This window comes from Melopsittacus undulatus, chromosome 4, assembly GCF_012275295.1.
Source record: "Melopsittacus undulatus isolate bMelUnd1 chromosome 4, bMelUnd1.mat.Z, whole genome shotgun sequence".
NCBI lineage: Eukaryota > Metazoa > Chordata > Aves > Psittaciformes > Psittaculidae > Melopsittacus > Melopsittacus undulatus.
In genome coordinates, this window is record NC_047530.1 from 22206090 (window position 1) to 22233435 (window position 27346).

Below are 27346 nucleotides of genomic sequence, written 5' to 3' on the forward strand. Positions count from 1 at the left end.
TTTTCTACCCAATTCTTTACGTATCCTAGCATCTGACTTTTCCGATTGCTCTTTGCAGTTCAATAAATACTTCATCTCAATATTATTAATGATGATCATGTTCCTTTCTTTAATTGCAATTTAAATATATTAAGTGCGGCAGCTTTTCCAGAGCTCAGTCTTCAAAGGTTGACATTCAAGCCCTATAATGTAATTAGCATATTCTAACATAAAGATATACTGCACCATCATGAAAATGGTTTAGCTAATGCAGTTTTCAGGCTGACAGCAAGGTCTTGCTGTGAGAAGTCATGATTTTTTGACCTATGTTTGTTTAGGTACATTCCTAAACACCTGCAGTACCTTAAAAAGCCTGGGAGCTGCAACTAAGAATGCAGTGAAGAACACGCTGTTTTTGGAATGCTTACCACTGTGTCAAGATCACAGTCTGTGTGAGATATGGGGGAAAAAAGTGGCTAATGGGGAACAGAAGGAACTAGAATTTTGGCTGGGGAAGCAAAAGACACATATAAACATGAAAGCTGGGAGATGCTGAAAGAAGTGGTACAAGCTGATACCAACAATTCAAACCTTACTTGTATGGGTGCTATAATTTGAATAATCTCTGTATAAATCTGTTCTCCTGCACAATGGGCCAGAAAAGTTCCCTCGTTAATTTTCATATCCAATTAATAATTTTTAAAACTAAAGAAACAATCTAACACTTTTCTAAATATGCATCATCTATTAAGCTTTTGCATCCTACACCTAACCTGCATTTCCTTATCTTCTGCGTTAAAGTATTGAGGTTTACAGGACTCTACTAATATACTAGAGTGGTCTCAAATCTTTCCCATGAAGATAACTGGCACAATTCTTTAGGATTTGTGGGTTTGGGTTTTTTTTGTCTATTTAAATGAAGTCCTAAAGTTTCTTTGTACAAAAGTGCAACCATTTGCTCTATCTTTTCCAAGTTTTCAAAGTGCCATTTCAAGTGCAGTCATAACAGCCATCATTATTACTGTAACAGTCTAATGGGACCCTAAGTATTGACTCTTGGATATGTGGGGAGCAGGGAGACAAGTCATAGAATCATAGAATAGTTAGGATTGGAAAGGACCTCAAGATCATCTAGTTCCAACCCCCCTGCCATGGGCAGGGACACCTCACACTAAACCGTATCACCCAAGGCTTCATCCAACCTGGTCTTGAACAATGCCAGGGATGGAACATTCACAACTTCCTTGAGCAACCCATTGCAGTACCTCACCACCCTCACAGCAAAGAATTTCTTCCTTATATCCAGTCTAAACCTCTGCTGTTTAAGTTTCAACCCATTACCCCTTGACCTGTCACTACAGTCCCTAATGAATAGTCCCTCACCAGCATCCCTGTAGGCCCCCTTCAGATACTGGAAGGCTGCTATGAGGTCTCCACGCAGCCTTCTCTTCTCCAGGCTGAACAGCTCCAACTTTCTCAGCCTATCTTCACACAGGAGGTGCTCCAGTCCCCTGATCATCCTCGTGGCCCTCCTCTGGACTTCTTCTAACAGTACCATGTCCTTTTTATGTTGAGGACACCAGAACTGAACACAATACTCCAAGTGAGGTCTCATGAGAGCAGAGTAGAGGGGCAGGATCACTTCCTTCGACCTGCTGGTCATGCTCCTTTTGCTGCAGCCCAGGATACAGTTGGCTTTCTGGGCTGTGAGTGCACACTGAAGCTGGCTCATGTTCATTTTCTCATTGACTAACACCCCCAAGTCCTTCTCCACAGGACTACCATAAATTTCCTTTTTGCTCAACCTGTAGTTGTGCCTGGGATTGCTCCGACCCAGGTGTAGGACCTTGCACTTGTCATGGTTAAACTTCATGAGGTTGGCATCAGCCCACGTCACAAGTGTGTCAAGGTCCTTCTGGATGGCATTCCTTCCCTCTAGCATATCAACCGAACCACACAGCTTGGTGTCATTGGCAAACTTGCTGAGGGTGCACTCAATTCCATTGTCCATGTCAGTGACAAAAATATTAAACAAAACCGGTCCCAACACCGATCCTTGAGGGACAAGTCCCTCTCAGCTATAGTACCATAGTGGAATAAAAACAAAAGCCAGCATACAAACCCCCACCAACACAAAACCCCCCACCAAACCAAAACCCAGAAATGCTTTAAGTCCTCTGTCACTACATCTCAAGATGTAAGTCCTACGTCACATCTAACCTATGATCTACATTTCTGGTTTGCAAAAGTACAATTTCACTTATGACGACATCTAACAGTCAAATACTGCTTACCACAGAAAATAAGCACAGAAACATATAAAAATACATGAATTACAAAAATATAAAATATATTTTCTTTAGCTTTTTAGTGAAGTGACAGCAGTAATAATGAATGCATATTAGCAGACTGTAAATCCAGACAGAAAGAAGAGAAATTTGAGAGACATTTTATTTTTCAGGACACCACTAAAGAGTAAGAACTCGTCGTGGTTTAAACCCAACCACAGAGCTCGTTCAGTCACTCCCCCCCCTTTCTCCCCCAACTTCCAGAGAGCTGGGGAGGAGAATCCAAAGAATGTAGCTCCCATGGGGTGAGATAAGAACAGTTTAATAGCTAAGGTGTAACACAAACCACTACTGCTACTACCAATATTAATAATAATAAAGGAAGTAACAAGTGAAGACAATATGACACCTCACCATCCGCTGATCCATAACTAACCCCACTCTGCCTGACCAAGTACCGATTGACACCTCCTCCAACCTCCAGAGTCCTAGCCCTTCCGGGTAACTCTCAGTTACCTCCTAGGCACGATGTGCTATGGTATGGAATACCTCTTTGGCTAGTTTGGATCAGGTGTCCTGTCTCTGCTTCCTCCCAGCCTCCCCTCCTCCCCGGCAGAGCATGAGCTCAGAAAGTCCTTGGACAAACCAAACATTTGAGCAGTAACTACAAACACAGGTGCTATCAGCACTGTTCCCAACCTGAAAGTCAAAACACAGTGCTGCACCAGCTACCAAGAAGGAGAAAACATGACTGCTACTGCTGAACTCAGGACAGAACTCTAAGGCAGTAATAGCCAAGTGAACAAAAACCAGCTGCCTCCCCCTACTAGGACTAGCCAGACACGTTCTTGAAATCCACACAGAGGATTTCAGAAAATATTTCAAGGCAATCATACGAAAAGCTAAGCACTCCCCAAAATCCTCCCCACATCCTCAGTTCTAAACTTTGCTGCTCAAAGAACCACCAAGACAAGCCCCATTTCAAAAAGTGTTAGCTTAAACAACTTACACAAAGCATCAGCCTGGAGAAGAGAAGGCTGCGTGGAGACCTCATAGCAGCCTTCCAGTATCTGAAGGGGGCCTACAGGGATGGTGGGGAGGGACTATTCATTAGGGACTGTAGTGACAGGACAAGGGGTAATGGGTTGAAACTTAAACAGCAGAGGTTTAGATTGGATATAAGGAAGAAATTCTTTACTGTTAGGGTGGTGAGGTACTGGGATGGGTTGCCCAAGGAAGTTGTGAATGCTCCATCCCTGGCAGTGTTCAAGGCCAGGTTGGACAGAGCCTTGGGTGATATGGTTTAGTGTGAGGTGTCCCTGCCCATGGCAGGGGGGTTGGAACTAGATTATCTTAAGGTGCTTTCCAACCCTAACTATTCTATGATTTTACGATCTTTATGAGCAGATGTCTGCAGTTTAGTTTCTCTAGCACATAAAAGAGACAAAATTTAAGTTTTTCTTCCTAAGAAATTTAAACTTATTTCCACCAACTTACCTCATCAATGAAAATATGCGTGAATTCAGCTAGGCTTTTGGCATTAACTACTTTCTGAAGAAGAATTCCGGTTGTCATGTACAGCAACCTTGTCTCCTTCGTGGAAATGTTCTCTAAACTTACCTAACACAGTGAGAAAAGCAATATGCATGAGAACAGATATTTAATGTATTTACAGGAACATGCATTTTGAAATTAACTCCAAAATGAAATATAGTGTAAACCAATCAAAATTATTCACTCTAGATGCCAGTGAAACAAGGATCACAACATATTATAATGGTTACTGACAGAGCTGATTTAAGAACTGGCATCTGTGTCAGAAGATGACAGTGGCATCAAGTTTATAAATGGAGAGAGAGAACTAAGCTTGGAGCAGAGCTGGACAAAAGGAAGAGGCAAACTTAACAGGAAAACTATGTCAAGTTTTTCCATATATTAAGATGAAAGAATAGAATGTTAGTGAAACCATCCGGCCACATAATGCAAGAAAGTTTTGACACAGCTGACAAGTTAATGTCAGAGTCAAACAAAGCAAGTATGTTAATTAAGGAATTCAGATGAAAAATGACAGAGTATAGTTCTCCTGCAACAATTTCAGCGATTTATAGATGCATCCAATTGTCAGAATGCAGACCATTAAGTATTTCTGTTGGAGTCTAACTAGCATTTCTATTTGTTCAACTTTAGAAGCTTAAACATTTAATTATGATTGTTTAACAGGAGACGGCTAGAAAAAAGCAATTTCACTTTAAAAACAGATTCTCTAACATTTAAGTGTGCTAGATATACTAAAACATAATCCAGACAGAAAAAAACAGTACTTATTAATGTATTTTTAAAAACATTTCAAATTTTCTTATACCTGGTATCCTACAAATCCACCCAGTCTCCATGATCGTTCCTTGCTAATCCACCTGGCAATGCTGCTGGCAGCAATTTTCCGAGGCTGGGTAACAGCAATGTTGCAGTAGATAGATTTCTCAAAGCAATAATCCAAAATATATTGTGGAATCTGTGTGCTCTTACCACTGCCAGTTGCTCCTTGTACAATCACAACTGTATTGTTTTCTATCAGAGACACTATCTGAAACAATTTTTCAAAAAAACTCGTAAGTCTACAAAGCAACTCAAAACAGATTTCAAACAGATTTGAAATATCAATAGCTTCCAGGCCACACATCAGACCTCTGTAAAACACTGTGCCATATTTTTTTAGCACCTCCTAGGCATTTGTAGATAACTGGACTCCTAAAACACATTAGAAGATCACAGAAAAGGACATGAGCATGCACTTGCTTACATATTTTACGTAAATACCTTTAAACAGAGAGTGTAGCACCAATGTTTCTTCTGCTAAGAATTTGTACACTGTGTTTTAAAATGAACAAAGGTTTCTGTTCCTTTTAAAAACAGGATTAAATGCTTAAACAGGAACACAACTTCAAAAACCCCACAAAAAAAAACACCCTCAAAAAACCCCCAAAAACCCAACAAAACCCAAACACCAAACCTCCCCGACCCCTAACCAAACCCAAAGCCAACCAATCAAAAAATCCAAAGAAACAAAACATGATTTTCAGCTTTATTCCATAACAGTAAGTACAACAAAATTACCTCTTCTCTGTGTTTGGACAAAGGCAAATCTAGACATTTACTGTTATTTACTGGTAGAAAAGTCTTAGCACTTGATTCACACTGACCCAGTGAAGTATCTAGGCATAAAAACAACCAAGAGTAAGTTATTCCAATAGAGAAAAGGAAAGACCAGCAGAAAATGATCACAGTATTTGCAAACCTAGCTCCTATCAAATTTGAACCACATACTGATACATATTAATAGAGTTAATACTTTTCAACATTGGTATATTGAAGACATTTTTCTGCATTTATGCACCTGTTTTACTGGCAGCAGCTCTGAAAAGTATTGCTTCTATGTATAAACCACATCAGCATCAAGGATTTATACAATTCTATAATTCTATTAGTTTTTCTCTTAATTAAGTGTGGTTTGGCACAGCTTACATACAACTACCAAATCTATCCCTGTTCCCAAGAATTTGACAATACTGAAAAAATACGCCCTATTCACGTATCCATTTGTTATTTCCCCTAAAGTCTACTGGACTTCACACAGTACAAATTAACCAGTAATTTGATAGGAAGAATGCTCTATTTGTATGACTTGGCAATTAAAACAAGTCTGGTATCATGATCTTGCAATGTGACACTACATTCTGCAGTCTCTCTGCAGGAGTTAGTCACTGTTATCACTGGGAACATGAGAAATAAAATAAAATAAAATAAAATAAAATAAAATAAAATAAAATAAAATAAAATAAAATAAAATAAAATAAAATAAAGTAAAATAAAATAAAATAAAATAAAACAAAACAAAATAAAATAAAATAAAATAAAAAATAAAATAAGATAAGATAAGATAAGATAAGATAAGATAAGATAAGATAAGATAAAATAAAATAAAATCTTTCAGTGCTACTATGAGTTTCTGCTCAGCAGCCTGTCAGTTTGACCATGGAAAACAAAAAAGCAATTGAGCAGGTGTGGAGGAACACATGGAAGGGGAAGACTTCGGCAGGCAACAATTTAGAGAGATACAATTAAACAACTGGGCTACAAACCCCACTATAGTGCAATCAAAAGTGGAAATGCTTTCTATCTCAACTGAATTTCATCAGAATCTACAGTGAAGTTTACCTATTTTCATACAGTTATAAAAGCTGAAGACTTCATGTCTTCTTGTTTCGCTAAGAAATACACAGTAGTGGGAAAGAAATCCAGTATTTTTACTAAGGCAATATTTACTGTAAAATAAAAGCTATAGACTATATACCTCAGTGCACAGTTTCCTTTCTTCAGATAAGCTATTAACAATCACACACAGCGTGAAACAGAAGCAGGCAGAACAACTTTTGTCTCTGCACCATACCGGAATGTGCTTCAACCCCTCCCAAATAGTCTTCAAGTGTCAAGGATTACAATTGTTTTACTCCCAGATTAAAACAAAGTCCCAAAAGCTGGACAGGTCATTAAGACAGTTTCACAAAGTGCTGAAAACCCTATTTCTCTTGCAGCCACACTCTCCCAACAGAAAGGCTCTTTACCTAGAATCTGTGTAATGCAAGTTATAAGTGATCACTGCACAGTGATTTACTCAGCACTACTAAACACATATGAAGCAGAACTTAATAGCAGCATCCTGTGAAAACATTAACCGTCCTCTTTAAAATACTTTTAGTCAACTTTATAAATAGATTTTCCAGGAAAACTCATATATGGCATTCTGTCACAGCGACACTGTACAAAGGCTTGAGTGGCTTTCCTCTGGCACAAACATGTCACTATTGAGACATCAGAAGCTCTGCTTGATTTGACCAATGCTGGAAGAAATCTCAAGCTGCTAGGGAAAAGAACCCAGCATCAGCATCCTTCTGCTAAGGCAACACAGCATTCCTACCTTTATTAGGTCTTCCATTTAACAACTGCAATTTTGAAAAACGCGTTAAGGCATACAAGACAGGACAGCAGTAATTCTATAAAGTGCTTATAAAAAAGAAGGGAGGGACAAAAAATTTAAATGGTAGGATTCATGTAGGATTCTGATAACTCAGAAACCCTCCGTGTATTAGTAAGAAATCATAACTTCAAATTTAATTAAGAATTGTATTTAGAAAATACAAAGGAACAAACCAGAAACAAATGAAGACTCACCGACATTCATGAGATCAATTAAATTAATTTCATATAGAATTTTTTCATTGATGATACAACTTTCCTTTTTTTAATATTGCTTTTTATATAACAGGTTATGACAGCAATATCTTACACAGAAGTTTTTGGGGAAAAAAAATATGACAAAAGCAAATGGCCATCCAATGTTAGCCACCATCAATATGCAGAGTTTGAGAACTGGCAGCCATACAATCATTTAGTTTACACTGTCAAGTACAAAAATCTGTATGGTTTGAGTTTCCACTCTTCAAGACATATACTCTGTGCCTAAACTAAAAGAAATATTACTGAGTTTGCCTGGGGAACTAATATCATGCTAACTGTGAGACTTTTGTCTAGAGCAGGCAGTACAGTCTTGGGCCTCAGAGTAAACTGGTGACTTCAGCTAAACACTGATGTGATCAAAGATGCCATGAAAAGGCCCACTCTAAAACTGAGCATGAAACCTTTTTCTGAAACCTAGTATTATTAGTGAACTAACCAACCTGGAATTGGGTAACCATCTCAGAAGGCCTAAAACATTTTCTCTGCAGAACAGAAATATACTTATATGTACACCTTTTTTGAAAGTTCTGATAAATATCAAAATGAGAACTGGTCTTTAAAAAAAGAGAGGCATCTGCAGATTCAAGGAGCTACCAGAGTACAGACTTATTGGCAAGAAAGGTACAAAGTTTCACTTTTTCAATTGCTTATACTTTATGGAAAACATTATTGAGAGTGGGACGAACAAACCCAACACTGTGTAGTGGCTCCTACACTGAGCCACAAAGCATTGGGCGTTCACAGGTAAGTCATGCTATTTCAGTCATAACACAAAGTACATGAAGTTGCTGCTGACTGAGCCTTGAAGAGCTTAATCCAGAGCCTTTGCTGGTGAGACTTCTGATCTCCACTGCAGTCCTCTTCAATGTGCATGTTTTTAATGTAACTAGATGATCTTAAGCTCCTTTCCAACCCTAACCATTCTGATTCTGTGATTTAAAATGGGCTGTCAATTTATACAGTTAGAACAGCAATTCAGAAAAAAGCAAGAGAAGGGGTACTGACTCCAAAACCCTCAGGGGAAATTAATTTTTCATTTCTATGTTGTGCAGCTTATTTCTTGACTACATTGGTACTTGACACAAAGGAGTGGTAGGGCCTGGTCTAGATAAATTCTTGATCATTTATGACAATTTTCATGTTCCCAAACAGAACACAGACCTCCAGACTGATAGAGTTGACAGTTACAAATGGGTCTTGGAGCTCTTAATAGCAGTCTTATTAAAAACATTCACCCTTATAATCCATAAATTAACAGTATAAATCTCATGCTCATACACTGATCTTCTTCATTGTATCATCCTAACATAATATTCCTGAATTTGGCTGTAAGTAAAAGTTAGTAACAATCAGAGCTCCTGGGAAAGAAGTGCAATCAAATTCCTCTCTAAAGGCAGTTCAAAGTAACAATCAGATATAAACCAGAATAACATGGATAGAAAATGGGAAAACAGAATAGAGAAAAGCATGACTCCAGTAAGTGGTATCTTTTCCTTGAAATGATACTTCAAACACCTATCTACATTTATCAATACAATAAACCAGAGGTATGCACATATATCTATGCAACAGCATTATACATGGTGGTTTCCACAAAGTAACATTTATTTTTTAATACCATGCCTTATACAAAACAAAGGCACATACAGCATTAAACAAATAAGAAATACTCAGTAAGGTTTCATAGTTTCATAGATACCAGAGGAAAGACCACAGGGTGGAAAAGAACAGGGGTATCTGAGATTATAATAGGAATCAAACATACATACATATATATACACACATATATATATGTGTATTTATATATATATATATTTTTTTTTACCTGGTTTATAGACAAGCTGCTCATTTCCAATTACTTCTAGTTCTTGTGACTTTGCCTGTCTGCATTTTTCAGCATATTCAGTTCCAACGCTCTCTGTGATAGGAACCCTGAAAACGAAAGAAATGACAAATCAAGAAATACTTCTTCATCTAAGTCACAGGTATCTCTGGGAATAACAACATTATACAGTAAGTTCAGAGTCTTCATGTCATGCAGGAGCTACTCCAACAAACAAACGTAAGAAATAAAATTTGTCTTTGCAGTTAAGATACTAGCCTGAGGAAAATGACAGAGTGAATCTTTTTGTTTAGATTCAAAACAACTGAGCTCACAAAATATCACCCTTTAAGTTTTTAATACCTAAGAATTCATCTTCTAGTGTAAGTCTACAGTTTCATCTGAACAAAGATGAAATAGTGGTTTCACCAATTCGTGACACAATGCAATTAAAAAAATACAAGTACTTCTTGCACAATTCCCTGGAGACAAGGGAAGCAGACGAGTAAACACTGACTGCTTTCAGGAAAAGAGCTTTTGTCTTTGAGAAAAGAGATGATGGTGGCCAGGGATGGGGGGGAATTAACATAATCACCCAATCTGTGAATTTTATAGATATTTATTACACACAAGACAAAGTCTATCCATAACGTAAATAGAATGAAATGGGATTAAAAGAAATCCTCTTCTACGCAAACAGTGTTAAAAAAAACTCACATGGATTTCACTAGAAAATGAAGCAGCACATATATAACAATTGTATGATTATTATATCATAAATGAACTTTAATGTAGAAGAGTTTTGGACACATTAAAAGCACCCTCTTTTTTTCCTTTTAAAACAAAACACAAACTACGAGTCAAAACTATGGTTCTGCACTTTAAACTCAAGGCTTACAGAAACCTTTTGCTATCCAATAATTTGCTAATGCATAGCAAACCTGTTTTCCTGTAGGTGTGTATGTGAGACATTCTACAAAAGTATACTGCTGAAGTCTATTTCTTGACCCAAATAATAAGCAACACTGACTCCAAAATAAACAAAGCTGAAAACAAGAGATCTTTAACATGACACTTAGTCACACAGCTCTCATCATGCAGTAATTCACAGTACCTTGATGCCACAGAGTACCCATTTTTTCTGACAAAGCAAACCGTGCCAGCTTGGCTATGCTACAGACTACATAATCAGATCAATGTTTATTTACCCATAGAGGAAACACCAAGTATGTATCACCTACTGCTGTCAACAAAGCAAGAAATGGCTTCTGATCCTAGTTTAACAGTATTTTAGGCATACAATTAAGGCAATTTTCCCCTAGATCACATGTATCTCTCTCAAAGCAGGGTTCATCAGGATTGCAAACATCTGCACAATTACTACATGAGCAACGGCTGCCTACTTTCAGCAACCAGACTTTTATTAGCAACCATGCTTATCACTTTAACCCTTCTGAAACAGCTGGGTCAGAGAACACTCCGTGACAGAGCTGAATCCTAGGTACAATTCAGAAAATTTCATACACATCATGTCAGACTGTTTGTTAAGTAGGTCATTCCACTGAATGTATATTAAAATCATAGAATCAACTAGGTTGGTAAAGATCGTTAAGATCAAGTCTAACCATTAACTCAGGACTGTCAATATTAAACACAAGTAAAACCCAAAGGACTTTTTACAAGGATATGTAGTGACACGACAAGGAGGAATGGCTTTAAACTGAAAAAGAGTAGATTTAGGTCAGATATTAGGAAGAAATTCTTTGCTATGAGGGTGGTGAGACACTGGCGCAAGTTGCCCAGAGAAGTTGTGGCTGCTCCATCCCTGGCAGTACTCAAGGCCAGATTGGATGGGGCTCTGAACACCAGGTTTAGTGGCAACTGTCCCTGTATGATCTTTTCCAGAGGGACCTTGATACGCTTGTGAGGTGGGCTGATGCCAACCTCGTAAGTTTAACCATGACAAGTGCAAGGTCCTACACCTGGGTCGGAGCAATCCCAGGCACAGCTACAGGTTGGGCAGAGAAGAGATTCAGAGCAGCCCTGTGGAGAAGGACTTGGGGGTGGTGGTTGATGAGAAAATAAACACAAGCAAGCAGTGTGTGCTCATAGCCCAGAAAGCCAACCATATCCTGGGCTGCATCAAAAGGAGCGTGACCAGCAGGTCAAAGGAGGTGATCCTGCCGCTCTACACTGCTCTCATGAGGCCGCACTTGGAGTACTGTGTGCAGTTCTGGTGTCCTCAACATAAAAAGGACATGGAACTGTTGGAACAAGTCCAAAGGAGGACCACAAGAATGATCAGGGGACTGAAGCACCTCCCATATGAAGACAGGCTCAGAGAGCTGGGGCTGTGCAGCCTGGAGAAGGCTGCATGGAGACCTCATAGCAGCCTTCCAGTATCTGAAGGTGGCCTACAGGGACGCTGGGGAGGGACTCTTCATTAGGGATTGTAGTGACAGGTAATTGGTTCAAACCCCCTCTACTCTGCTCTGGTGTCCTCAACATAAAAAGGACATGGAACTGTTGGAACAAGTCCAGAGGAGGGCCATGAGGATGATCAGGGGACTGGAGCACCTCCTGTATGAAGACAGGATGAGAAAGCTGGGGCTGTTCAGCCTGGAGAAGAGAAGGCTGCGTGGAGACCTCATAGCAGCCTTCCAGTATCTGAAGGGGCCCTACAGGGATGCTGGGGAGGGACTCTTCATTAGGGACTGTAGTGATAGGACAAGGGGCAATGGATTGAAACTTAAACAGCAGAGGTTTAGATTGGATGTACTGGAATGGGTTGCCCAGGGAGGTAGTGAATACTCCATCCCTGGCAGTGTTCAAGACCAGGTTGGACGAAGCCTTGGGTGATATGGTCTAGTGTGAGGTGTCTCTGCCCGTGGCAGGGGGGTTGGAACTAGATGATCTTAAGGTCCTTTCCAACCCAAACTATTCTATGATTCTATAAGTTTAGACAGGATATAAGGAAAAAGTTCTTTACTGTAAGGGTGGGGTGAGGCACTGGAATGGGTTGCCCAGGGAAGCTGTGAATGCTCCATCCCTGGCAGTGTTCAAGGGCAGGTTGGACAGAGCCTTGGGTGACATGGTTCAGTGTGAGGTGTTCCTGCTCGTAGCAGGGGAGTTGTAATTAGATGATCTTAAGGTCCTTTCCAACCCTAACTATTCTATCACACTATGAAGGTCCCTTCCAACCGAAACCATTCTGTAATTCTATGATTCAGTAGATGAATATAATATAATTAAACTTGGCCACACAATCTCTATTCGGCAGCACTGCATGCATGTACTATACAGCTTTTAGTAACATAACCAATTACTTTTCATGTCTGTGAGCCTGCAGCCTCACCGAGTGCACTGAACACACATCTTCTGACAACAAAACCTGATCATGCGGGTAAATACAACTCATTCTTCAGTCCTCCATAAGAACAAAATCCATCTTATTAGGACAGAAAATGCTGTCATGGAGGAGCAGGCAGTACTCAACTGACAGAGCCCTGAGCAATGGCAAGCAAATCACTTCCACTGAGAGGTAGGGGTGAGAAATGTAGGACTGCATTCCCCATTTACTGTGAACACCTTGCAGAAGCATGACTATTTCAGCAGCAGCTGAAGTCACCTAAGAAACAGTTGCCTGCAATACCAGATATATTCAACTGTTTCTAGAGTTGGGAGTATTGAGCGGTTCAAAATGGGTTCACAGAAGTAGGCACATGCTTTTGACCTTTGTCTGTACAGCTCCAGGAAAATGAGAACAATGTGACTGTCCTCAGTGATTTGTTAGAATAATTTTAATTTATTTTTGTTTGGATTTCTGGTATTTTCTTTCCAAAATTAGGTTTTCAGAAAACAGCATGCAGTACATATAAGCTGCAGGGTACACAATAAATAAAGAAAATGTTTAATAGACAGTCATTAAAAATAAACACTGCTCACTCGATGCTCTGACTCAGGCTACAGTCTTCTGGAATATTATATTCCATTAGAAAATTGCAAATAGGTATATGAAACAGACACTCTTCATTACCTCATTTCAACATGTTTTAATGCCAAATTTTACAGCTTTAATAAAATTCAAGGTTATAGAATACCATTATTATGTAAAATGGGGAAAAAATCATTATGAAGCCTTCTGGCACTCTTCTAAGAACAATACAATTCTTTTAAGTAATCACTACTGAGTCATCGGTGGGAGATGTCTTGCTACAGATACCTGGGCAAACAGAAAGGGATGGAACACTTTCCTAATGATTTTCAACAAATGTTTGCTGACATCACAGGAATGAAGATTCAGAAATTCCAGGGTAGGAATGGTCAACACTAATGAAGGGACTTTTCTGGATTCTACCTATGAAGCATGTGTCTGTCCAATACATCAGTTATCTCCATCAACATTTCTACTCCCTCTGACACACTGAAAACCTGTATTTCAGTAGGCCAGGCCCATTACAGCAAACACGCCTTTGGTTTTCCAAATTCTACCCTTGGTGCTCACCTGACTTTCAGACACACACCCCAAGTCTTTTGATCTCCCAAATACATTACAACATTAGCAAACAACAAGCTTTCAGCTGCACATATGAAAAACATCCAGGATTTTACCAAATCAAGAGTCATTAAGAGGCATTTTATGACTAACACATTAGCTGAAAACTTAAAGTCAGCAATTTAAGAAATGCGGGAGACTTCAGATGTTCTGGTTTTTCTCCCTTCCCCCTCCTTTAAAAAAAAGGATGAGTTTGATGTTATTCAAATCACATCACATTTCATCCTCAACACCAGCTAGAATATGCAAACATGACATCTACCCTAAGTGGGCATAGGCAGACAAAACTGTAAGCACTGAGAACCCAATCAGTCAGTAACACCGCTCACTGGACTCTTGATATGTCCTAGCATTTGTAAAACAACACATCAGCTACCTATGAAGGTGTATTCATATCAAAACCTATCTATTTTGGAAAATATTCTCAGAGGTAGCAGACACAGGAACTTTGATCCTGACAAGCAGTGATAAGTAGAAGGCAGAAAAAAAAAGTACCCACATGCCTCTTTTTGGAAGAGAATTAATGGTGTTTCTTATGAGATAATGGCAGACTTTCATTATTCCTTACCATACGGTTTAACTACTAACACTTTCTGAAGCATTGCTGATGACTACTCAATTGTAAGCATTTGATTGGGACAAAATATTTTTAAGTATTCCTTACTTGGGTTTAGAGGAAAATTCACTTTCATAAAATTAAATTTAGCTGCCACTTGGGGGAATTGCTAGGAGGGAAACACAGTTTAACACCAGAAATTGTTGACACATTCAAATGTAAATTCTTTCAAATACATCAAGGGTGCCTTTCTTTAAATAAATTCAGCTAGAGAAAGGTCTTCTTTTCTTCAAGCTATAGAATAACCTCTAATAAATCAACAAGGCCATCATAACAGCATAAAGTCAGTACCTTTTTTTTATTTGAGCATTCGAAATATTAACCAAAGCATTTTATACTTAGGTATCAAAAATTGAATCAGTTGCTGAATCTCAAACATAACTGTGACAGGCAATTTGTTTGGCTCTTTTCAGTGACATATACTGTAACACCTAGGTATACATGGTTAATGTTTCTAGAAGCAATGCTTAAGAAAAGGTTTATTAAATGAGCAGAGTCTTCTTCCCTGAGGAAAAAAAAAAACACTTCTTACACAGCAAACCTGATTGTATAACAAAAATATTCACGTATGCAATGAAATTCTGAGCATTCAAATGCTTGTTTATACAACTGCAGTTACATTTCTATTAACTACTAAATTTTTGGGGCAGAAGCTCCTATTCAAGGCCATGTAACTTCAAGAACATTTCCATGTTAGAGACAAACAACTGAAAAATAAAAGTGTTTTAGGGCTCTATTTTTTAAAATTACTATAGATATACTGTTTGCTTATTTATGTTTTGCCTCATTTGACAAAAAAAAGTAAAATCCCTATTTGTATGGACCATAAAACTAGTGTCACTAATTTCAGAGATCTCAAGAGAAGGACTGCTCAAAGTCATAACTTCTATCACACACACAAGCTGTCCACCTATTTTGAGATTTTTTTTGGGGGATCACTTGAAAATATAGCATACAGAACAGTATTTTGCTGTAGAATTTTGGTACAATATATATAGTAGACTGTTTCAAAGCCTCCTTTCTGAGACTAAAATAATGTGACACTTTACATAACATTTGCCCACAACAGTAAATAACCTTCCACTGGGTTTACTGAAGGACATATAAAAACCACTTTCCTTTTAACTGGCAGTTCACATTCCACATTTTTAGAAGACTGATCCTACTTGCAGAAATATACTAACTTTAAAGAAATCAGGTACTATCATTCAAAGCCCATAGTGTATCAGTCACAAGAACAGAAGAAGAACAGAATTCAGAACAAGTGAAAACTATTAAATACTAAAACATAGATTTAAAAAAAAACTATTAACAGATTAAGAATCTAAGAATTGATGGGGTGCATCCCTCCTCCACTCAAGAGCTGTTCCTCACTCTACAACTGCTCTAGCTGTCACTGCTCTTCCTCACGAAACTATTCAGAGCTCCTGTTTTAAAACCTTAATTAGCTGGGGAGAGGAAGAGAGAATGAGAATTCACTAAAACTACTTTGCAAATCCTGCAAAACTAGAATGCCAATGCTCATATTTGTATAAACTATGTAAATGCAACATCTCAGAAATATTTCTTCTACATCAAACTAATCGCTCTGTAAGACCTTCCAACTTACACCTTACAGTTAAAATCCAAGAAAAACAGTCAGAAATGCCGTAATGAAATAGCCCAAATCCTCCGTCCACTAATGTGGGATTTTATGTCAGCTGTGGAGACTGGGATGAACTGCTGGGCTTCAAAGAACTGGACTCTTCTTGGAGATGAGCTGCTGATAAGCTTCTCATTCTGCAGCCACAGGTCAAGATGCTTGGAAGAAGGCAGCTATTACCTGTAGCAGGTGGTGACAAGCCACATAGCAACTTCCTCTCTACCACATATGGAACAGTTAATTCTGTAAATACGTGTCGTTAGAATTAGTTATGAACTAGAAGTTAGCTGGGTGTTCATATTTATTAACTTTAACAAAAAACACAGATCCTCTGAAGCACTTTTTCTGATTGTTCAGCAACATTCAACAAAACACGTACAGTTCCTAAAGCTTCAAAATTCATTCAGTCCCTCTAGCCACAAAAGAAAGGAACTCAGTTGAATCACAACAACAAAATCTCCATAAGAAAATTAAAACAAAAGCATTTAGCCATCAAGTTGATAAAATCTAGTTTAAAGTAATCTCTGAATAAAATACAATGCAAGTAGAAAAATGTGCTGAATTCAAAAATACCTGTGAACATGGACAAGTATCAAATGCAAGATCTCTTCAATTTCAAACCAAAGCCTGTAACTCCCCTGCCTAGCAGTGAAGTGTCACCAGCACCAGAGACATTAATGCTACAATCAGTTCAACCAGAAGAAATCACCTTCAAACATCTTGGTTTTATTTATCACAGCAACAGAAGTACAATAATAGCTTACACAACTTTCTGTCAATAAACAGTGTTAAAACTGAATTACTACTGCTGTTAGCTGTCACACTAAAGGACCAAACAAGGAATCTTACCAAGAGGCCTCTGATGTAGGCTCATGGCAAGTTTCGTTCATAGTTGCTAAAAAGCGAAAGCAGTAATCAAATGCTGTCTGAAGTGATCAGAGGAGGTAGACTCACCATCTGTCTACAGCCTGAAATGGCTACAGCGAGCTGTCAAATCAAAAGTAAAATGCACTGCGAAGTTGATGACTGAATCTAGAGTGGGACTGTGTTTATAAATGGAAGAAAATCATCCAACTTGCTAGGTACAGACAGCTACAAAAATGAAATCTCACTCTTCTCAGAGAGTCAGCAGCATCTCAGATGGCATAGATGCCATAGAATCTTCCAAACACTAGCTGTTCACACTATTTTCCACACCTTATTGCTCACATCAATGCAATATTTGGTTAAACTGAAGATTTTTTGAAAGGTTTGTTTCATTTTTAACTAGAATTAGTAAGGCACTTTGAAAGCACAGCTCCATGGCACATGAAGACAGGAGAGCTAACTGCTGTGTGTCACTACCAACTTCTCAAACTGGCTTTCTAGCAAAAAACCCCACTTTTGTCCAACAGCACACTCCATCAGCACAGCAAGTATTGAATTTGTAATTCTTACATATAACCACAGTAGTAGCCCCAGGTTTGACTAGGCATATTTTTTATTACAGGACCTGGTTGTCAGTTTAGAAAGTGTGTGATGTTAACACATGTATGTTTACATTGAAGTCTTTTTGCTGCGCTTAAAGCTGACCTGGATTTGCAGCTTTTTTCTCCCAGAATACAGTTACAGAACAATACCTTTTCACAAGAAAATACTACACTGGAAAAACAGCTGATCCCTAGAGAACTTTTATTCTTCTATCTTCTGTCACCTCTTTTTAGCTAAGAAATACTACCTTGCCATAACAGTTGCATCTTCGAAAGTAGCTGGTATTAAGGTTAGTTATGATGACTGCCAAGTAAGAACCCACTTTTCTCTAAGCCTACTGCTTATACTAGAGGAAGTTTCCTGTAAACCTCCACAAAATCACCTCACCTTCTTTCTTCCTTTGGAACTATACTTTGCTATTCTACCAATAAACTGAAAATCCAGGTATATTTGGCATCCTCAAAACATGCATCTCACATTGGTTCATTCTATTTCCCTGTGGTAAGTTTCAGCTATTTAAATCTGTATATTTTCTGTTGTACTTACATCACAAGTGTACATAAATACTCTCTCTGTAGCTGTGCTCTGCCTTCAACACAGAGATGAGGGCTCCCTAGTTGATAAGGTGCAAAGCTGTAGGAGTACTGGCAAAGATCAGAAGTTTTAACCCTGAAGAACTTTCAAAGCAAGCAGTACTTTTACTTCAGTAAATGCTAAATCTCTGTAGCCTCACACCAGTTATTTAATTCCAGAATATCTTAGTTGTCCAGTTTCCTCTCAGAATTGGGCTATCACATCAGAAGATGCAAAAGAGGAATTCCCAGAACAGATTACACATTCTGAGAAACAGGCATTTTCAGGTTAAAGATTAGAGCCATGAATTGGTCTTCCATGCCTTCACATCAAGCCACAGACGTGACTGAAAGCACTTAGAAACAACGTTCTCACAGCAAGCTCTAGGTTTAGATGCATCTCTTCAGTACAAAACATACCCAGAAGATAACTGTCACAATGGGTAACGCACTGTCTTAGGAGGAATTCTTTAAAGATGAATTGGACTAATACCATAATTGGACTAAGACTGACACTCCCAATACTTCAATCAAGTAAATAGTAGTAACAGCCTCCTACTAACCAGAATGAATCAAGCAGTAATTGGAATGGTGCCTCATATTTAGAGGTGAAAGAAAATACTAAAGAGAGGACACAGCCTCAGTAGGAAACGCTGCGTCACATACATGAGGGCATGCTTGCTATAGTGACTGGTGATCCATAGAGCCAGGCATTATGAAGATCACCTTATTAATTAGAGGCTGTGTCTACATTTACCGAATCTTTCCAGATTAACCTATTCTAGAGTAATTTCATTTAAATTATGCTCACTTTGTGTACCCACATAACTATGGGAATGTAAGTTATACTACCTCAATGATTCCTCACTTCTGTATTTGAAAGACAGATGTCATGAAACAAGCACAGGTAAAAGCCATGGGGAAACCAAATATATTCACCATAACCCATAAGAAATCCTCACCACAAAGTAGTCACTATCATAGAGATGCATTTAAACTGCTCCATCATTTCATGTGTGGCTGTCTTCACTCACTTATACTGATGCACCAGTTTAATAACCTCCTTATATGCAAGTTCTGCCACGCAAACCTATTTTAAATTGCCTAGCTCTATTCAACCACTCCTAAGGTGAATTTATTCTTCATATGCTCTGAAGGCACAAAAGACACAAGTCAATACATCTAGCTTCATAGCCGCAAAATCAGAGCTTCTCCACATGGTACCATGAAGTCCACAGGATAAAAGTAAGCTAACACCAAGGTTTTAAAGTGCTCTGTACATAGCCATTATAAAATATAAATAAATAACCTCTCTTACACAGGGATGCAAGGAAAAAGATCCTATTTTATCCACTGGCTGCCACCCTTATTTCCCCAATCAATTTTCAACTAGCCTGTGCTCCTGTAAGACTATTGTTTTGGAATAAGACTTTGCTGAAGAACCTGGAGCTGCCATAACAAGAAAGGAAAGACCACTAAAACTGTCTGAACTGATTTATGAAAGGAAATTTCCACCTTGGTTCTAGCAACCCTTGCTGTTCCCTCAGTTCAATTTGAGAACAGCATCAGGTAACAAGCCTAAAATAAGCTACTGAAAAAGGAACAGCTATCTTAAGAAAAAGACAAGAAATGTTTATATGAAAAGACACCCATTTTCATTTACCTACATAAGATTAGATATCACTCACTGCAGTTCAAAGACGATTAAGTTACAGAAACAGATGCTTTAGGAATTCATTACGTTCCTTGCCCCCAAATTTGGAAAACAAAGTAAAAAGAGATTGAAAGAAAGTTTTAAAAAGTTCAAAGAATCTTCACTTAACATTTTATTAGACAGACAGACAGTTGGGGTTATTTTACAGGGAAAAACAAAACAAACCAAACTAATTCACAAACAACTGCTCTGCTGCAGTGGCAGAATACAATATGGCTTACTAAAAAAGACAAAAATTACCCATTATATAACTAATCTCACTCGAGTATTACAGTGTGTTTTAGTCACTAACAGCAGCAAAGAAAAATTCAGAAAAGGGAAACAAACTATAGAGATATGGGTTTGGTAAGTAAGTAAGAAGGAAGTTCTAGGACTGAAACTTTTACAAAATTTACAGAAGTGAGTAATGTCACAAAATGCCAAAGACAAGAGGGATTCCGAAGCTTAAGACCATAAACAGCTTTAAAAACATGGTATCTCCAAGTTATCTGAATTTACAGATGGAAGGAAAGCAAAAGATTGCTAGATGAATGTTAAGGAGACCAAAATGTCATTCCCCAAAAACAAAAAGCCAAAGAACATTAAAAAAAACCTAGAAACCTAAAGACAAGTAGTAAAAGACTTCATATCATTTGTCATTTTAGTATTGAAATTTCAGAAATTGCCCACAAAATACTGAGAAGAATCAAAATATAGCCTTTTCTCCTTCCCCCAGGTCAAATGATAACTAGCTACAATAAAGAGAAACTCAGTATGAGCAATGCCCTCAGAGAACATCCAGCCAAAACTGCACCAAAACTTCTATCCTGACACAGCATTGCAAAATCATGAGTACATTTAGGGACAGTTGGATGGAACTGTAACTTTCCACAACTGCAAAAAATACTGCTCTGCTTTTAAGTTCCAGTTCCCAATGCCTGCCTCACATAAGCAGTCATCTCTTCCTGAACACAGATCTGAAATGCATAGAGAAGTAGAAGCACTACAGATTTTCAGCTTTAATGTTCTCCTACCAATGTAAAGATAAATATCACTCTCAGTACCCTGCCACAAACTTTGAGAATACAACCAACAATTAGGTAAAAAACCCATACCCTCTCCCCCTCCCCCAACAAACCACAAAAGCAACTGGAGTAGGTTTCTCAATTAATTTGCACAACTTCTAGCATGCAGCTCTAATTTGCAAAGACACTACAATGGTTTTACACTGTACAGCAGTTTTCTTTCAGATTTGATAGAGTGGGGAAAAAAGCGGAGACATGTTAGCTGTGCTGTAAAGGAGGTGGCAAGGAGCATTTTACTTTCATCTGAAAATCTGCTGGGACGGTTCTGTCATCATAAACCTAGCTCCCTTCTTTTTCACAGTACCACACAGAATGCAATGTGAAAACCTTCCAGTTGAAGAGGATTAATACTGACATTTGAATTTTTCCAATGTATAAGCAGTATCAACTTTAATAACAGCCATACACGTCATCCTTTATGTTGTATGACACCTAGAACAAATTTACAGAACCCTTGCTCTCCCAACAGCTCAACACACCAACGGCAGCAAAAAAGTAGGAATGAAAAATACTTACAGGAGCAAAGACAGTCATTAGAACAAGAATGCACAGAAGGCATTTTGCAGACCATGACTACTGTTTAGATTAATAGGAAGAGACCAGATTACCGGAATGGAAAATGGCTGCTTCAGCGACCTTTAGCATGCACAATGCCATCCCAAGAAATGAATCTTGAAAATGGATATACTCAAAAAACTCACCAAGGAAAGAGGCAGCAGGAAACTGACAGCCAGTTGAGAAGAAGCAATGTCCATGGTAAGACAATTCTGGGATCAGTTTGACCTTAATTCACTTTTCTTTATAATTCTATTCCTTTAATTAGATTCATGTGTCTTGCATGGCACATAGTAGGTGTTACAGAATGGCTTCTTTAAATTCATCTGAACTGTTAACTAAAAATGCTAACAGCTATGCATTAACAAAAAAGTGTAGTATCATGAAACTGATGAAATTCATCTGGAAGAAGTATTTAATATAGCAACAAAACCCTGAGCAACTGTCAAATAGCTCTTTACTGTCAACACTTGCTTAACAAAGGCTTTAGATGATCTTTACTACATAAAAACTATTCTTAGCTGTTTAAAAATGACAGCAGAACAGCCCCTCTAATGGGAGGTAAGTCTTCCAGCATCTCAATGGCCTGAAAGTATAGTTTGATGATAAAAGCAACATAGTTATTTTTAGCACTCTACAGGCATAAAAATTCAGCTCTAAACTGTGACCTACAGCTATGCACAGCCAAGCATCACATCATACGACAGCCTTAACTTTAGCTAGAAGCACGTCTGTATTTGCTTCAGACTATTGTTATTCATCTCACCACCAAGAATACCTTTGGATGGATTTATCAACAAGCATTTGAAATTGTCACCATCTTTTTCAATATTGCTGCCATCGGCAGAACTCAATTCAAAGGTAGGAGATCTTAATGGACTTTGTAGAAAGTATATGAGAGACCATGTTAGGTTAAATGGATTACTACTTCTCTCTGGTACAGAGGATGAAAAAGAACCTTAAAAGCAGAAAAACTTAAACTGTCATATTCAGTACAGAAAGTCATTTTTCTAAGTACAGTTTGGGTAAATGAAAAAAAACAACCAAATCCAAAACCAAAAAACCACCTTGTTTTCTTACAGCAGTAGTAAAACCTGGGAAACAGGATATGCTAGAGTAAGAGATCTTCAAGCAAATTCACCTGAAATAACACTGTTGACAGACAATTGCAAAGGTAATTTATGTTAATTTATTCCAACTAGCATGCTTGTATCTGCATGATTTGTAAATGCAATTTAAAAGTATATTCCAGCAGAATCCTTCCAGGCTATATAAATAAGTATTTAAAATAAAAAGTGATACAGAGCTTTTAAAATCAGGTCATGCAGAGTTCCAGCTCTTTATTTCATCACTTTTTAAACGTACAGGTAACGCCAAATTTTGGAGGCTTGGGGTTCTGTGTTTTGTTGGGGTTCTTTTTGTTTTGGTTTGGGGACAGGGTGTTATTGTTTCATTGGTTTGGGGGTTCTGTGGCGGTTTTTTGTTTTGGGGGTTTTGTTTGTTCAGTGGGATTTGGATTTTTTTTTCTTTTTGAAATTAGGATAAAAAAATTAAATATTTCCAAGATGACAGATATGTCCTTTAAATGTTGTAAACTTCACATATTTATGTTAACTCAGAAACCAGAAAATATTATAAAAGGCTTGTCAGATTTAAATATGGTTTGGCAATTATTCTTATCACTATTCATACTGTACTGCAAAATATTTTAGTATCATTAATAAAGTTTCCTTTAAACATTCAGTTGCTCAGAAGCAAGTCTACCAGTATAAGTTGGACAGAAATAAACTTTTCCCCCTCTCCCCTCACAGCTTAAAAATGCCACTTTTTGGCTGGATGAAATGGTCAAAAAATGATTCCTACAAACCCACAAGATATCCTGGATCAGAAGTAGTTATAAAAACCCTACTGAGGGAGTTGAAATGGCACCTGAAAGAGCGTGAAAGACTAGTGCAAGAGATTGAAAATGAACAAAAATTCCAGAAGACTGGCATGGATTACAACTGGCTGAAGAACTACCAAAACCCTCAAGCAACGATTCCAGCTACTGAGCAACGGCAGCTTGAAGTTCTGTGCTCACAAATTCAGCCTTACCAAACAGGAGCTGTTCTCAGCAGGTAATTATTTTACTTTGACTACTCTATCATACATGTTTCTTCTACTTAATCCAAGTTTATATTTGACTCTGATCTTTCTTCCAAAGTAACAATGACCGGCAACTTGAACACACTTTCACAGGTGTTTTTAAAATTATATCTTTAATACACTGTACTTGAAGGAAGTTTTTAAACAGGATTTTCCTGGTCTAATACAAAGCAAGGGAAGTCTCACATGCTTAAACACATGACCTCTCAATTCTTCCAGATTTTCCTCAGTTATTTATCCCTGTAATTTATTAAATAGTAATCCAACAACCAAAAATCAAATTAAATGACTAATGCAATGCACTGTCACACAGAAATGCAGGTTCACTGGCAAATGACTCTCAAAGTAGCAAATCAGCATTAAAAAAATCCCAAAACCAAACACAAAACTTTTTAAAAAAAACAAATAAATCCTCCACATTTTACAAAGAAAAATTCACCTCTGCCTGTATTTTAAGAACATTTTCTTAGGGACATGCAGAAACAACCAAACAAGGCTATGTACCTTTGAATGCTCAGAATATACCTAAGGGCAAAGTCAGTTTACATCAAGCTACACAGATGAGCTAAAGGGAAAAATAAAGCATGTCCAATAACAGTAGCTTTCAATCCTCATAACAGCTGGACCACATCCAGGACATTGTTAGAGCTCTCTTCCTCTTATAATCTTTTGGGGGGTGGGGGAAATGTGGCAGCAAGGAATAAATGACACCAGAATGCAGCCACTTCCTCCTCCTTTCTCCAGCCCCCAAAGAGCAGGGAGGAAACAGAAGTGTTTTCAGCACTGATAATAACATTTCAATTTTTTCTTTGTTTCTAGATTTCGTGAAGTTTTGGCAGAAAATGATGTTTTACCCTGGGAAATAGTCTACATATTCAAGCAAGTTTTGAAAGATTTTCTTGCCACCAGTGAGAGAGAAAATCAACAAGACCAACTGGTAAATGCATGGAATACAAATTGCTCTGACCATTTCAGCCTGCGTGGAGGCAGTTCTAACAAATCGGACAAAGATGAAATTCCCACGGTTTCAAGTTATGTCGACAAAAATACACAAAGCATGTTTCCCACCTTCTCTGACAGAATCTGGAATCTACCCTATTACTACCCGTCAGGTTAAGTTAGTTTGTATATCTTTCAAAAAAGCTACATAGCCTTCAACATTGCTTTCTTGTGACTACCATCCACAAACATGGGAATAAGAAATGGGCCATGCACCTCTTTTTTTTCCAAGTTCAGAAATTAAAATCCTTGATTAGAGCTAGTATGCAGTAAACAAAAGTCCTTTTATCCTTATGGTTCCTTAAAGATATTGTGTTTGGCAGCACCTTTTAACAAAAAATGTAGATTAGCCATACAGAACTAGACATATTAAAACAAGAAAAGACTGCTTTCCATATTCTGAATTAGCATCAATCCACAAAGATTTAGGCAAACACCTCTGTATTTGTCATATAGCTTTTAGGCTTTATGGGAACTTTATACTGTGTAAAATAAACGGTTTAATATAGTATCAGTTATACTAAATAAACTGTTAAATACGTTTTGGAGCTGAACACTTATTTCTCAAAGTCAAGAACTATTCTAAAATAAAAACAATGTCTGAAATTATAACATGCTGCATGTAGTGTTTCTATTTTTTTAACCTGAACTATATCCCACATGTGCTTAAGTACAGTAAGGTTAGACAACTAAATGAAAACATCAAACATTTAACAGCATTCAAGAACCAGCTCTCTGTTCTTCCAGAAATTAATGAATTTTTAATTTCAGAAAGTTCTACATTTGACTTATTGGAAGCTATCTGGAAACTCAAGAGTCTGTATTAAATTTCAATGTTTTCATCAAATCAGTACTTTTATAGAATAGCAGAAAAATAATCAGATCAATTCCAAGGCAAGAGATGACCATTTTAAATTTAACAAAATTTCATGGTTTTCAGTAGCCATCATCTATCATTGTGGATTCATAATAAAGTTTTGTAAGACTGATTTGACATGTTGCAGTTACGGTCACAGCAGACAACTGAAGCAGAAAATCAATGAAAATATATGCCAGAACTCAGTTTACTACATTTCCTACCACTGTATAGAAAAAGTCTTGTCTTATGTAACCTCTTCATGTCCAGATTTCCTTGTAATCTGGCTGCAGCACCATAAAGAATGGGCAAGACTCATACAGCCCAGTTCACAAAATGCACTATTTTGCAAACATGCAGTAAAATTGCTTCCTCTGATATTTGATTCAAACATACTGAAGAAAACATGCAGATTCTCCCAAGGTGGTAACACAACTGGAAGATATTTCCTTGTGCTGCATAGCTGTACCCCCACCCAAGAGAGAATTTACTAATAAAGCAACATAAATTGGGTGAAACAAATGACAGAATATTTTCAGAAGAAATAAAAATATTAAAAGAAACCAACCCACAGCTTTGGAAAGCTTAGAATCTAGAGAACATTTAATATGTAAGAAAGGAACATAATACACAGAGAAAGTGAAACAATCACAACTCCTGCATACACCTAAGGGAGAAAGCACTAGAGAACTAGACAAAACCAGTTCCAACAAATTTAGAATAATAAAAAATTGCAGCTCAATACTGAAAGTATTGAACTTTCCATAAATTAAACACACGAAGCTTCACTCATTATATCTGCACTCAGAATTGGTACAAACTCTTCACTCCCCTTTTGTGCAGGGATCAGTTTATTGATAAACAGCAAAAGTGTTGATCTCAACTTACTATGTCTTGTGATGCAGAATAAAGGGCATCAGATTCTTCTCATGCAGTTCTAAACAATCCAGACATGAATCCCTGCATGAGGGCAGGAATGGTTTGAAAGAAAGGTTTCTCCTTAGTCATAAAATTCCCCAGAAAATTAAACTTAAGTACATTTCCCATAGTAAAGAAGGTAATCGCAGCACTGGTTTCAGAAGATAATTTTTATTTGGTCAAAGGTGCAAGATTCCTGCAATGGCAACTCATGTAAATTTGTTTCCTAAAATGGTACTCTCACAGCTTTCTAATGGAAAATAGGTGAAAAAAGCCCTAACAATCTAAGTTACAAATTTTATTTTAAGGAAAATGGTAGGCTACTAAAGATGCAAAGTCCACTTACCTTTATGATAATCAAAAACAGGTAGGGGAAAAAAAAAAAACCAAACCCACAACAAAAATGAAACCACCAAAAACCAAATACAGCTGACTCAATCTTCATAAATTTAACTTTAATATAAGCAAATGCAGTCTCCTAAGTCCACAAGGAACATCAACTACACTATATGCTAAAAGGCAGTCACTAGATAATTAAATATATCTAGGCATCAGACCCAATTTAGTGTTAAATCCCAATGAAATGCTATGGAAACACACAAAACTGCTTACCTACTTTCATATGCATGTTCTATTAATGAAACTGATACTAGGCTACTGCATCCAGTTCTAGTGTCCACACTTGGGGGGAAAGGAGAAACCAAACTGGAAACTGGAGAGGGTACAGTTAATAAATTTATCCAGAGAACGGGAAAATGCCAGCCACTAAGACTTCACTTTGTCCACTTTTTCAAATACAGAAATAAGAGGTAACTACACAGAATATGAACACTTTAATCTGATGGAAGTATTAGGT

General features: G+C 37.7%; 1 protein-coding gene across 1 annotated transcript in view; it reads right to left on the bottom strand.

The window, feature by feature from the left end:
• The window catches only part of TDRD9 (tudor domain containing 9), a 96588-nt gene that overhangs the window by 50043 nt on the left and 19199 nt on the right, over nucleotides 1–27346 (bottom strand). The window contains exons 5-8 of the mRNA XM_034061302.1: nucleotides 9388–9494; nucleotides 5382–5479; nucleotides 4630–4851; nucleotides 3765–3887 (exon numbers count right to left, since the gene is read on the bottom strand). Of these exons, the coding sequence (XP_033917193.1) occupies nucleotides 3765–3887; nucleotides 4630–4851; nucleotides 5382–5479; nucleotides 9388–9494 (550 nt within the window). The remainder of the gene's footprint in view (nucleotides 1–3764; nucleotides 3888–4629; nucleotides 4852–5381; nucleotides 5480–9387; nucleotides 9495–27346) is intronic.